General features: G+C 41.1%; 1 protein-coding gene across 3 annotated transcripts in view; it reads right to left on the reverse strand.

Annotated features, from left to right (window-relative positions):
* Positions 1 to 1,195: 1,195 nt before the first annotated feature.
* LOC122887453 (zinc finger E-box-binding homeobox 1-like) overlaps positions 1,196 to 13,647 on the reverse strand; it is a 68,070-nt gene continuing 55,618 nt past the window's right edge. For all 3 annotated transcript variants that reach the window (XM_044220706.1, XM_044220704.1, XM_044220705.1), the window contains 5 exons: positions 12,920 to 13,122; positions 11,989 to 12,112; positions 9,279 to 11,077; positions 7,443 to 7,620; positions 1,196 to 5,270 (listed from right to left, as the gene is read on the reverse strand). In XM_044220706.1, coding sequence (XP_044076641.1) covers positions 4,351 to 5,270; positions 7,443 to 7,620; positions 9,279 to 11,077; positions 11,989 to 12,112; positions 12,920 to 13,122 — 3,224 coding nt within the window. In that variant the 3' untranslated portion in view covers positions 1,196 to 4,350. The remainder of the gene's footprint in view (positions 5,271 to 7,442; positions 7,621 to 9,278; positions 11,078 to 11,988; positions 12,113 to 12,919; positions 13,123 to 13,647) is intronic.

The raw sequence follows: 13,647 nt of genomic DNA on the forward strand, positions 1-13,647 counted from the left end.
GGTCTTCTGGCGCCACCTGGTGATAAATCCTCATTTTGCTTCAGATACAGAACATAAGTCAGTATCGACTCTCTTCCTCAGTTTTTGACAGTTTGAAATTTTCTGCTCAGCAAAACAAACCGGATTCCAGTTCATGAATTTTTATGTCTGAGCATAATAGATTTTTCTGCAATTTGAAAAATAATATATTAACCTTTTATTTAGTAAGGTGAGATCAAGATCTCAAGAACAAGAACATCAAGATCTCTTTTGTAGGAGAGGCCTGAGTACAGCAGGAGAAACAGAGCAGGGACACCAGTCACACACATCCCTAAATTAAAAGTTAATTTAATTTATATGGTGCAAAGTACTGGAAGGCAGTGTTTAAATGTGAGAAGAGCTGTGATATACTGAGGCAGCTTTAGTAGGATACATTTACAGTATAGTGATAGTGTGCAGTTGTGAGGACCATCCTACTTTCTCATATATTACAGAGATGAGTATGACCTACACACAAACAGCTGAAATGAGCAGTGGTTTACGCTCAGTTCGGTTTGCTTGGATCAGAGCTAACTTTAGGTCTTTTGTCTCATCTTCATATGCAAATGAAAAGTCCATGTCATGACATTTTCTGCTCAAAGCTGTCTTAGTAGTGTGTTTCTATAGAGCAGAGAGTTGATTTACTCAAGAACTCAAATAAACTGGTCCAATCAAGTTTTGTCTTCTGTGTGTGTGTGTGTGTGTGTGTGTGTCTGACCTCTTTCTATAGACGGTCTGTAGTGTAACATAACATCACAATACATTAACACTCCATACTGAACCTCTTTAACTTATTCACTCATTTACATTTACTTAATAGTATATACATAACTAATATTGTCATTCTGTTTCCTCATATTGTAATTATACTATTGCTGCTTCTTCTCTACTCTCCATTTAAGACACGTCTGTCTGTCCTGGAGGAGAAATCCCTCCACTGTTGGTCTCCCTGAGGTTTCTCCCTTTGTTCCTGTTTAAAGGGTCATTTTTGTGGATCTTTACCTGAATCGAGAGGCATGTTTAGTGTGAACAAAGACATTACAGACAGACTGAAGGTCAAATCTATGACCTTCAGCATACTGGATGGTCGAACTGCTAAACCAACATGCAAAGGGACTTTTTATTCCAGTAAACTGATGAAGTACAAAGCTGAGAAGTAAAACAAGTAACTCAGAAATGCTGTCTTATATTTTATTGTGATGGGGAGTCATAAAAATGGAGCAAAACTAAAATAAAAACAATACAAAAAGACAGTGGATTTACAAAGGGTGAGGACAGAATGAACGATATGCAGCCTTCGACAGTACAATGGAACAAGTTGGCACAGAACAGAAAACAGGGTGGCGGGACGATCTAAATTTGGCTTTGAAATAAAAAGGGAGTAACGGCTTCATAACAAGATCCTTCATTAAAACGGTGACGACTCATGCTTTTAAAATCACAGAGTTTTAGAATTCAGTAGCTTAATAACGCCAAGAGCGGATGCACATGTAACAGTTTCTATTTCTCACTTCATTCCTGTCTTTTTTCTTTTTTAGCTTAAAACAGAAGTCATGTTTACACAACACATGTTTTATCTTTTTATGTTTTTTTTTTTTGTTAAAACAAACTTCAGCTCCCATAACCACATTTTGGGTTTTTTTTGTTTGTCTTGAGATTATTTTTCATACTAAAATATATTATTGTATCAATTCAAACTACAGTAATGTACACTACAATGTGTAATAAATAACCATAAAAGAAAATATAAAAATAAGACACATAAATATAAAAGTCTTCTAAAAACTAAACAGGTACATTGTTTTTAATCTGTGAAAAGGGTTCTAATACTGCCATTGTTGAAAAAACAGAGAGGACACATAAAAACAAACACATTAAAACAGACTAATACTATAAACACTGTTCGGTAAAACCAACTGAAAACACACAGACCACATTCACTAACGTTTGTTACCTGAAGTGCGGGACAGCAATTTTTGCTTTTTTACTATCTGAAAACAAGTGCACAAGTCTGAATACATTTATAATTTTACTATAAAATCCTTCTGTCTCCATTTTACTTGAAATTGATCTTGGTTTTGTATATTTTTTGATTTCTTCAGAGCCAACCTGGTGGAGCAGAGGGTGAAGTTGCAGTTCTAACATTCCCTGCATGTCTTTAGCTTCGAATATTTCAATCTGCTGCAACAGAACATTTTAAGCACTTATGTAAACATTTTTAAATCTTTGACTTGTGACATAAAGTCTAACATATTAACATTTCAGTGGGAAACTGATTATCTCAAGTTTACAAGGCATTTTATATCCACAGGTAAGCTCAGTCTGGACTGTATTTCTCAATGAGTTCCCACACATTTCTCCGCTTCAAAATGTTTTACTTTTGAACTACAATTTGAAGATTTTGGACACTGTTCAGCAACTAAGACTGTCAACTAGGCCACAACTGAAAATTATTCCTCATCAGCAAATATTCAAGTCCTATAAAATATGCAGTTAAAGGTATATGTACAGCTGAAACAATTAGTCGTCTAATCGATTAGTTAGTTGATCGAGGAAAACAAGGAGTAGCTTTTTTGATAACTGATTGTTTCAGTCGTAGAAAAGGTTTCAGTCGTAGTCATCTGGACACTGTTTTCAGAATCAAGACGTTTCAGCTCCCATCCGGAAGTCATTCTCAATTGGGAATGACTTCCGGATGGGAGCCGAAACGTCTTGATTCTGAAAACAGTGTCCAGATGACTACGACTGAAACCTTTTCTACGATAGAACACTCCTGGACGAATGAGGGACTACACGGTCTTATTTTGATTGTTTCAGTCATTTTCAAGCAAAAATCCCAAACATTTCCAGCTTTTCCTGTATGATGATTTGCTGCTTTTCTCTGTTTTATGTAATTGTAAACTAATAATAATAATGTAAACTAATCTTTGGGTTTCAGATTGCTGTTCGGGACAAAACAAGACATTTGAAGGCGCCATCTCGGGCTCTGGGCAGTTTATAACATTTTTCCCTATTTCCTGCCATTTTATAGACTAAACAATTAATCAATTCAATTAAATAAAAAGGTCATCAGATTGTTCAATAATGAAAATAATCATTAGTTGAAGCCCTAATACTGCATACTTACTTTTAAAGGCCTCGAAAATATTCCAAAATAATTTCACAGGAAGTATCTTTCAGGTATTGTGACAAAGCTGCTGTTCTGTGCAAGTCCACAAACATTAGTCAATATGGGTCTTGTGTAAGTAACAGACAGACATAACACTGGCTACATGTGTGAAGAAGAAATGATAACACTGTTCAATGGCACTTTTAACAGCACACAGGTCTTGCATAAGGCTGGAGGCATTGGGGTGGAGCAGGAAACGGCCCCGTTCCTTCACGTACAGTATGACTTCATATATAAGCTAATAACACTGAAACACTGACTCAGAACTGAATTCAACCAAAATAAGGAGAAGCTTGGTAAGAATGGGCGCATGTGTTTTGGAACCACAGCTGAGCCAGGCGAGGTGGCTGCTTTTGAATACTCACCTGGGGACTCCACCCATACAGGCTACGCCGGGTTGCAATACATAGGCGCCTGATGCTGGCTTTGAGGTTGTGATTCTACCTTCCCTGATAGGACAAATTTGGTTATGGCGTAAAGAAGCCACGTTCTCATCCCGGACTCCCCATCCCGCCCACAACCCTCCCCAAGAATACTTTGTTTTCTTTAAGGCTAACAGTCAAACTGAAAACAAAAGTAATGCTAGCTAGCAAAGACTAACACTAATACAAACAACATCTCGCTAGCTAGTGTACGTATATAACACTGAAGGGCATACAATGCATGAGGCATGTATCCATTGGTAAACCAGGAATACTGTAGTGCAGAGGTTTTTGTTCGTAGAACTCAATAAAATACTGATTTAGGAAACTTCATTGGCAATAAAAAGGTATAGAAATCTTTCTCATCTTTACAGGTTAAAATGTTTTAAAACAAGAACAAGATTAGTAACACTGACCAAATGAAAACAAACAAACAATAAAACAACCTGGGATGTCTCAGTAACAAGTCTAACAAGTTGATGGGTGAGTTCTGCTTTAAAATCTGTACTTCTATAAACAATTTTTAACACTGATATTTCATTTCCACAAGAAAAAAGTCACTGTTTTGTTTTTGTTTTTTCTTTTTTCAAGTTCAGGCACACCTGGGTTTTTGTACACAGTAGTGGACCGTTAAGATCAGGCAACCGCAGTGACTTTCGTGACTTTTCTGTGGTTTTGTCTTAATTAACTCGACTTCAATGGCCGACACACTGGAACTGTCCTGAAGAGATTTTCCTTCCTTTATTCAGCGTTTTTCACCACTTCCTCTGTGGGTTCGACGCTGTCTGACCTCTCCCTGATGCTTTTGTCCGTATTTGCTTCACAGTCTGCCACTTCCTCTATATCCGCACTTGCTGCTTCTTCCTTTTCTTCAGTTGTTTCCCCCATCTCTTCGTCTTCTTTTTCTTCAGTTGTTTCCCCCATCTCTTCGTCTTCTTTTTCTTCAGTTGTTTCCCCCATCTCTTCGTCCTCTTTTTCTTCAGGTGTTTCCCCCTTCTCTTCATCCTCCTTTTCTTCAGGTGTTTCCCCCTTCTCTTCATCCTCCTTTTCTTCAGATATTTCCCCCTTCTCTTCGTCCTCCTTTTCTTCAGTTGTTTCCTCCATCTCTTGGTCCTCCATGTGATTGTTCCCCAGCTCGATCTCCACCACATCACAAACAAGCTCCTCCACCTTCTGTCCGTCCACCACTTCCTGTCTTGTTGTCTCGTCCTCCGCCACCTCCTCTCCGTCCTCGTCATCGTCATCAAAGTTGCCCTCATAGATCTCGCACTCGCCGTCGTCCACCTGCACGACCCGGATGTCGTCCATACAAATGGCCTCATCATCCTCGTCCTCCTCTTCCTCGCTCTCCCTCTCGTCTGAGTCCAGTTGGGAGGGCGGGGTCGTGGTCCGACTGTCCGACTGCGGTCCGGCGCTGGGGCTGCCGAGCTCCGACTGAGCCCTGCGTGGCCCTGAGCCGGAGCCAGAGTTTGGCCCGTCCTTCTTGCAGTAGGAGTAACGGTGGTTCATGTGCTGGGAGTATGAACCAGAGTGAGAGAAACGCTTCCCGCACTTATCACACTGGTAGGGTTTCTCACCGGAGTGCAGCCTCGAGTGTTCGATCAGGTGGTGTTTGTGTTTGAAGGCCTTCTTGCAGATGTTGCACTCGTGGGGCCGTTTTCCTGCAGATGATAGAACAAAGAGTCAGACAGGGACCCAACTGCCTTTCTCTGCAAAATAACTGAAACAGTCAGACTAGAGTAGAAGAGTAAATACTACAACTGATAATTTGAGGAACATTGTTATTAAAGACATTTAAAATATTCAAGCAAAGTGCCTTTACTTAAAAGTTCATTAAAAGTCTTCAGTGATTTATGGCTTATCCTTTTAAGGCAGTGGTACCCGACCTAGGGATCTGGCCCCCCACAAAGGGTCACAAGGGAGGGGTTGTCAGATAATTAACAGGACAGGACAGCAGAAAAACATTGCTGCTACACAAGATTGTTTTTCTTCTTAAAGACTTTTCTCTAGTCTTTTTCCTTTTTTCCTTACAAATGATTTAAGCATGTTCAGAGCTGAAACAATTAGTTGATAAATTGACAGAAAAATATCTGGCAACTATTTTGATAATCCATCAAAGTAATTTTCCAAACAAAAATGCCAAATGTTGCCTTGTTCTTGCTCCTAAATTGTGAGGATTTGCTGCATTTCTTTTTTGAATGAGAATAAACTGAAATCTTTCAGGTTTTGGACTGTTAGCCGTACGAAACAAGCCATTTGATATCGTCCTATGCTTTGGAAAATTGTCATGAGCATTTTTCATTATTTTCTGACATTTTGAAAGGCGAATGATGAATCGGGGAAATAAACAACAGATTAATCAATCATGTAAACAATCATTCATTGCAGCATTTTACCTCTTTAGGCCTCTAAAAAGTTTTTTTTTTTTTAATCACTGGTTGAACTGTTCACAGCTCGTAGACATATGCAGGTTACAGGTGAAAAAAGTTTTAAGGGTTCACAAGCCACTGCTTTAAGGTATATAAGCCTTTAATAAAGCCATATTTTCATTATAAAGACATAATGTGAAATGATGCTGGTTACTCTCTTAAAGCACTTTACTGGTATGCCAAGTTGTTCAGAGTAGAGGTAAAACGTGAGCTAGCAAAGTAATTGCTGACTCATCGGTATTTATAAAAACCCTGTAAACCTAAGATGCATCGCGATGCAGACGTGGAAGTTTCTGCATCGATGCAGTGACAGGACATATTTGAGAGTTTGCAGCCTACACAAAATTATAGCCTACTAACGTTGATTGTTGATTTTCCGGCCTCAGCTGGACAAAGTTGTAAAGTTATGTTGTTACGTTGCAACATCGCGCTCTTGCGTTGAATTGTGGGCGAACGCTAGGCTAATGTTACTTTTATATGTTGGGAGATATGGCAGAGGGAGGCAGAGATCAGCCCCGAGTGATTAAAAACACACCCGTATTTTGAAAGCGGACATCTGGGCACATTTCGGACTGGGAAGCACGAACTGGACAAGACGCACACTGTGTGTAAAATCTGCCTCACAAAAATAAAATACTTTGGTAATACTACGAATTTGAGGAATCATGTTTGCTGTTTTCACCCTGAGCTAACGTCTGCAACCATAAAGAATACAGCGAGCCCAGCTAATCAACCGAGAATTGAGGAGGCGCTGTCAACGTTGCCGTCCAACTCTGAGAGAGGTTTATGTACTGAGGTGGGTCACACAGATATTACTGGCATTGAAAAGATACAGCTTTTTCTATTGTAGACTGTTGTAGTCTGAAAGCACTTTCTAAATTAAAATGTAGTTCAGATTTATCTGACTGCTTGTATTAACTGATGAAAAAGTAACCATGTGCAGTAATATAGAAATCGAGGATGCTTTACATTGAGATGCATTTGAATCGTTGACAATCGTAATCGAACCGTGAGGCCAGTGAAGATTCACACCTCTAGCAATTAATGGTTCAAAATGCCCTTAAGGATTCTTAATAAACAAAAATGATGTATTACATACATATGTAAGACAATGCCTGTGAAATTGTGTCTATGGTTTGTGTTTTAGGTGGATAATGTCATGACTGACAACAATCACACACACACTTGTGCACAGTAGTGCAGTGTACAGCTAACTGCTAACAGGTTTCGGGGGAAACTATCCAGTTAATTCACCTCAGGAGTCTCATCTCGATAAATACGGATTCACACTAAGTAAAACACATTCAATGAGAGATGATGTCACATGTAAAATCACGGCCTACTTTGGGCAAAACAGAAAAATGTGTTCCTATGTCTTAGCCAACTTTTAATTTTAAGGCATACCTGTGTGTTCATATTTGTGCCTGAGCAGGGAGCTGCCCTTCTGGAAGACTTTGGAGCAAAGATCACAGGGGTAGACGCCGTGTTCCAGCCGTCGCTTCTTCATCAGCGCGGCCGAATCGGAGTCATTCTGCTCCTCCACTGTGGAAACACAGTCAGAGCTGCTGTCCAGCCTCTTCTCCTGTTGCAAATGGAAAAAAATACATTTATCATTGTGGTCAAAATAATTAATGTGTAAAGGCGGCGGCGATAACCTACAAGTGAGGAAATTTAGCTTAGTGATCACTGTTGGAATCCCCAGATTGTCTGAGAGGTCTGGATGGTGAATGTTAATGTATAAATCTCTTCCTTTGAGTTGTCCTTGAAAATGATACCTCAGGTGCTGCAGAGGAGCTGCTCTGTGGTCAAGGCTTAAAAACTAGATTAAGTCTGAAAGTGTGAAGGTATGTAACTCAGTAAGAATGAGGCAGGGTGCTCTTGAACAATAAGATGTCCTGCTAAACAGAACTCTTCCCTGATAGTTTATTAAAAAGTGGTTACTTTGGATTCAAGTTTCATTTGGAATATTTAACTAGCAAGTCAAAGAAACCAGGAGGTTTAAACATGTAGTCCTCTGGCATGCTATCTAAAAGAGCACAGTCAGGTAGAGGTGGACTGCCAACCATTTCAGAGACAAAATCTCTCTACAAGAATCCCTCAGGGGGTTTAAGGTTTGCCTGCATGACTTCCAGATAACTAGGAAAAAGTCCACTCTCATCTGTTGACATAATCCCTGCAGCAGCCTGGGCATGCAGATGGTTTCTGTCAGCCTCACCTGCATCATTCGAGAGAAAGTCACTGAAAGGAGGGTAAAATGCATTCTGCAGAGTGCGTGGATATAAAGTCTTTTTGGGGGGCATCCAAGTTATCATGTTTTACCAAATTTGGTTTGTGCCTATCATACTATCTAAACACATTTGAGTTCTTTTGTTTGTTTGTTTCTTTAAGTCATAGATGGAATTTGAGATTTCATTCTGTACATTTCTCTGTCTGCCTAGCAACAGTCATCTCCATAGATGAGTATCTAGCGTGTATGATGATATCATTATTGACTACAGTAAAGAAACTACTGCCATGTCAGCTCAGTTGAATAACTACAAATACAGATGCTAAGATACCTGACTTATTAGAAACTTCTTGCTCACCAGCTGCAATGCTAGTTAAGAAGTCATTAGTTGACAATTAATCAACTTTCATAATTGATTAACCATTTAAGTCATTTATCAAGCTGGTTCCAGCTTCTCAAATGTGAGGATTGGCTGCATTCTCTGTTTTATGTCATTGTAAATGGAATATCTTTGGATTTAAGAGTAAAAATCACCTTGGTCTCTGGGAAATTGTGACCTTTCACTGACATTTGATAATGATTAATCAATGAGAAATATGATTGAAAGATTCACTGATAATGATAATCATGGTTAGTTGCAGCCACAAGAAACATGGATGCTATTATAGCCTGAATATTACTGCTATGTACTGAACTCACAGCTAGCTATCACTAGCTATTTACGGGACCGAAGACCCTAAAGCGTGAAAGCAGTTTGCAGTTGAATAATAATCAAATTTATTACTAGGAACATCTGTCACAGTAGCTAATGCATTCAAAAATTAATCCACAACTTTCACTGTTTCCAGGTCATCCAGTGTATGTTTTTGGAGTAGTTTTAGACATGTGATGGAAAAGTGGTTACCTGACAGAGTGGCTTCTAGAACAGCTTTATAATAAGAAATCAAATTAAATTGTCTAAAAGCCCACAGAAATAACATTCTTTGGTATACATAATGTTTAAAACAACCAACCTTATGGCCGTTTAGTACGACAGTCTTTGCTCCAGTGGCGTTGCCGGCCGTAGTGGCATAGGTGTAGGTGAGCTGGGGGATGAGGATGGTGCGCTTCGTTGTGGTGTTCATCGCGCTGAGACAGCCCACTGTGCCCTGACCAGCAATGGCCACTAATGTGGGCAGCTGTGCGGCAGTGACGATGTTGACAGGTCTTCCAGTCTGAGGCGTGGTGACGTAGATGGTTTGACCCTCCAGATCCTCCTTCCTCAGGCAGGTCAGGTTCAGGGGCTGTTCCTGCTGCTTAGCCGGGGGTGTTTTTGTTTCCAACGCTGCTGCGATATGTTTAGGAAGGGAGAGATCAAGCGGCTCTGCCTGGGAGTCCGGGTCCTCTGGGTCTTCTGGCTCACTTTTAACGATGATGAGGTCCCCGGTGTTGGGGCTTAGTGGTGAAGAGTCTGACGGAGAAGCGCTGCCAGATTCTGATGAGGCTTTGTTGGATGTTTCTTGAGTGCTGTCTTCCTCTGCCTCTCCATTCTGATTCAAGGCGTCCTCTGAGCTGGAATTTGTGGTTTCAGTCTTTTTGGAAACCACTGTAGCGTTTTTGCTGTATTTGCCCACATTTTTCCCAGAGTTCATCTTGGCAAACCACTTTCTGACCACATCCATGGGAATACTGACAGACTCTGAGATCTTTGTCAGCTCCGCCTCGCTGGGGTTGGCATTGGAGGCAAAGTATGTCTTCAGGAGTGAGAGGAGGTCATCCACAGGTGGCTCCTCCAGCGTCACCCCGGCCTCGCTTAGCAGAGCAGCGAATGAGGGGTCCAAAGCGGCGGAGTCAACTGCCTCCCCATTGGCTGCTTTGCGGTGCTGGAGGAGGTGTAACGCCTCCAGGTTGTCGGGACAGTCGTCGCATAGTAAACATGCACTGGTGCTGTTGACTTTTGGCATCTGAGCTGTTTGGGTGTCTGAAGTCTTAACAGTTTCTGTCTGTGTGACTGCCTCTGTCTCCATGATGGGCACTGATTCTGGCTCTGCCTTTACAATGGTGAGGTCAGCTACCTCTGGAGTAGGGGGTTTATCTGTTTTGGTTGGGGTGGGGGCTGCAGCAGTGGTGACAGTGGGAGGGGGAGGAGGATTGTTTTTGGCAATAAACGGTGCAGGCTGGGTAGTGGCAGTGGTGGCGGCTGCAGGGCTAATGCTGTAATTGATGATGATCTTTGTGGTGCCGTCGTGATCCACAAAGGCCGGCAGGCTGATGATCTGCTGCTGGGGCTGCTGGACTACAATTCCCTGCTTCCCCTGCGTCACCACCCCATTAGCTGTACCCAGCACCTGCCTGAGCACGTTTCCGTCCATCGCCACCTTGAGCACATTCTGCAAGTCATTCAGATTGATGCTGATGGGTGACATCAGACCGACTGTTGGTACGACCATAGCCACACCCTGAGGCAGGGTTGCAGCTGGAACCACAGCTGGCTGTGCCGTCCCTCCGTTCACCACTCCGTTGGTACCAGCTGAAGTTGCCGGTGCCGCCATCACAGGCTTGCACTCGTATTCCACAGGTTCAGATTTGATCTGGGTGAGGGGGAGCTGCTCCTGGAGGGGTTTGCTTTCAGTCTTCTCTTTAAGAATCACGCGGGCCGGAGCAATTACGACTGGTGCGGTCTGGGTGGTGGGTGGTGGAGATTTGATCGATGTTCGAGGGACACCATTAGGAGGTGCTGCACCCACACACTTCTTACTGCTGATGTGGGAACTGTAGGAGCCTGAGTGGGAGAATCGCTTCTTGCAGTTTGAGCATTCATACGGTTTCTCACCTAAGAGGGGCACACAGAGAAATTACAAAACCTGTTGAAAAATAAGTTTTCTTGTATGCCACTTTCCTCTGTGTACAGTTGAGTTGTCAGTAGGGCTGGATATCTAACCTGACCAAAATGTGCTTATAGCCTAGAATATCAAAAACTAGTACCAAAGTACTAATAAAGTACTGAAAGCTGGCATTAAATGTCTTGGCTTATTTGCAATCTTGTTTACTCAATCTTTGATCAGATCCTGATTTAAATCAAAATTTAATTTATTACGGTAAAGATATTGTACTGATGCTTGTGTTTAGACAATACTTTTTAACTTTTGGGGGAAAAACATGATTTTCTCAAAATAAGGTTGAAATAAACATTGAAAAATGTTTTGTTTTGGTATCAAATACCAAAATTCAGGTATTGTACTCTATAGTATCTATATATTATACTACTATAGTATTAAAAGATATCAAAGATACCCTATTGTAGATAGTCATAGTTGCCAGTTTCTGTGCAATTTAGTTGCCAGTGATTTGTTCGTTTCTCTTTGTATCATTTTTATAGTCCCTTTTACATCTTCCAACATTTTGTCTTTGTTTTTAATAGTAAACATTATTTTTATGTTTTCATGCCTTTGTTTTTAAACTACATAAAATTAACCAAAAAGCCAAAAGTATTTTGGAAAACCTGATGTAACACAGCACTCCAGAAAGAGATGACTAAATTACTGATGATGGTGATGAGTGTGTAGATTTGATAATAACTATCATTCAACTACAAACACAGTGATTACAGATAATAAATAACTGCCACAAGACGTGAGTGGTCTGTTCGGACTGTGCCAGGCTGTGTGTGTGTGTGTGTGTGTGTGTGTGTGTGTGTAAGTGAATGAATGAATGAGAGTGGTGGTTTCCGCAGCAACAGCTCACCGCTGTGAATGCGCAGGTGCTCCTTCAGGTGGTGCTTGTACTTGAAGGCCTTGGAACATTCGGTACACTTGAACTTGCGGGTTCCACCTGTCCCTGATCCTCCTGTCGACTGGGAAACGTGACGCTGAGACGGACAAATAAAAAAATAGACGATGAGGACGGTGATGAGAAGCTGCAGCATAAGATGTGTCCATATAGAAATAAGCAAGAAGCGCTAATTTTTCTATTGTCAGCATGAGCTGTTTAGTATTCATGGGGGTGAAGGATCAAATATAACACTGAGTAAAAGCTTTGACCTTTTTAGAAAACACAGTAAAGATTTACATTTTATTCAGTTTTACTGTCGGTCAGAGGTTTAAAGGGAACATTGATTATCTATGCAGAGGTTTTTGTTAATGGATAGATTTGCAGATTGCAAAGCTGCATGTTGATTTTGAATGAATAATGAATCACAGTGCATTAAAGGAGACCTGGAAGTCGATACATTTGTCAGGTGACCAGCACTTACAGCTAATTTCAGTTTCAACACAGCTAATTAAAGTTACTATGAACTGGGAAAAAAGGCAACAGGAAATTAATTGTTTGCGAATATGAGATCCAAATGTATCTAGTAAAGCAGATACAAAAGTAGAAACAAGTCTAGTCTGTAGTTATCTGAATTAAAGTCCAATACGAATAAACAAGCCACAAAATAAGACTTCCAAAAAGAAATAAAACTAAATATAGTAAGACTTTTCCAGCCTTGAAACCAGATGATATTTATTTTTAAATATTTGAGACTCTTAAGAACCACAAGTTCCCTAAAACAGGTCATGGTCACTGCTTTATCAGGAAAGATTTGATCCTGTGTTTGACACATCCTATAACAAACAGTTTAAAAACTCTCTTGTCTTGCACTTGACGAGTTGATGCCTTCAGGCTCTGATGTTACCTGCTCCCTGGTGCCCCTGTGGTGGCTCATGTGCCTCTCCAGCTGCGAGCGGTAGGTGAAGGTGTAGCTGCAGTGTGAGCAGCTATAGTTGTCCTCGCTGGTCTCGTGGCGATACTTGATGTGCTCCTTCAGCGAGGCATTGCGCTTGTAGCCCCGGGAGCAGTAGGGGCAAGTGTGCAACTGGGAGAAGGAATCTGGTGTGCCTGTTTATCAGGGAGAGGTACATGGAGGGTGATGCTTAAATTCTGCCATCTTTCACCTGACCTAACCTGCCAGTATGCTTCATTGTAAGTGATTGTCAGATGGTCGAATAGCTTCACCCGACTCCACCCACCCACACCTTTCCAACGTCTGCTTAGTTCTGTGACCGAGCATTTCTGTAACAGATGATCAGGTCAATCACACCCACTACACGCTGTAATTGGCCAGCTGTGTATTCTCCTGGTGAGCCTAGTCAGTCATCATTTTCTTTGACCTGAGTTGCCTCAACTTCAGCATTGGCTTTAATAGCTGCTAACGGGGAACTTGATTCATGTAAACTGTACTTTGATGTTGAACGTGTTCACTTAGTCCTCCAATGAACATGAAAGAGTTGAAATTTGGTTTTAATATCAAAGACTGTGAAATTCTAAAGCAATTTGATAAAACAGAAAGTCAGTACCTGCATTAGTGGACATGCCTTTTGTCTTCCAGTTATGTGACGGTTGTTTAATCTTGCCTAGTTAAGC

This window comes from Siniperca chuatsi, linkage group LG13 (genome assembly GCF_020085105.1).
Source record: "Siniperca chuatsi isolate FFG_IHB_CAS linkage group LG13, ASM2008510v1, whole genome shotgun sequence".
In the NCBI taxonomy this organism is placed as follows: Eukaryota; Metazoa; Chordata; class Actinopteri; order Centrarchiformes; family Sinipercidae; genus Siniperca; species Siniperca chuatsi.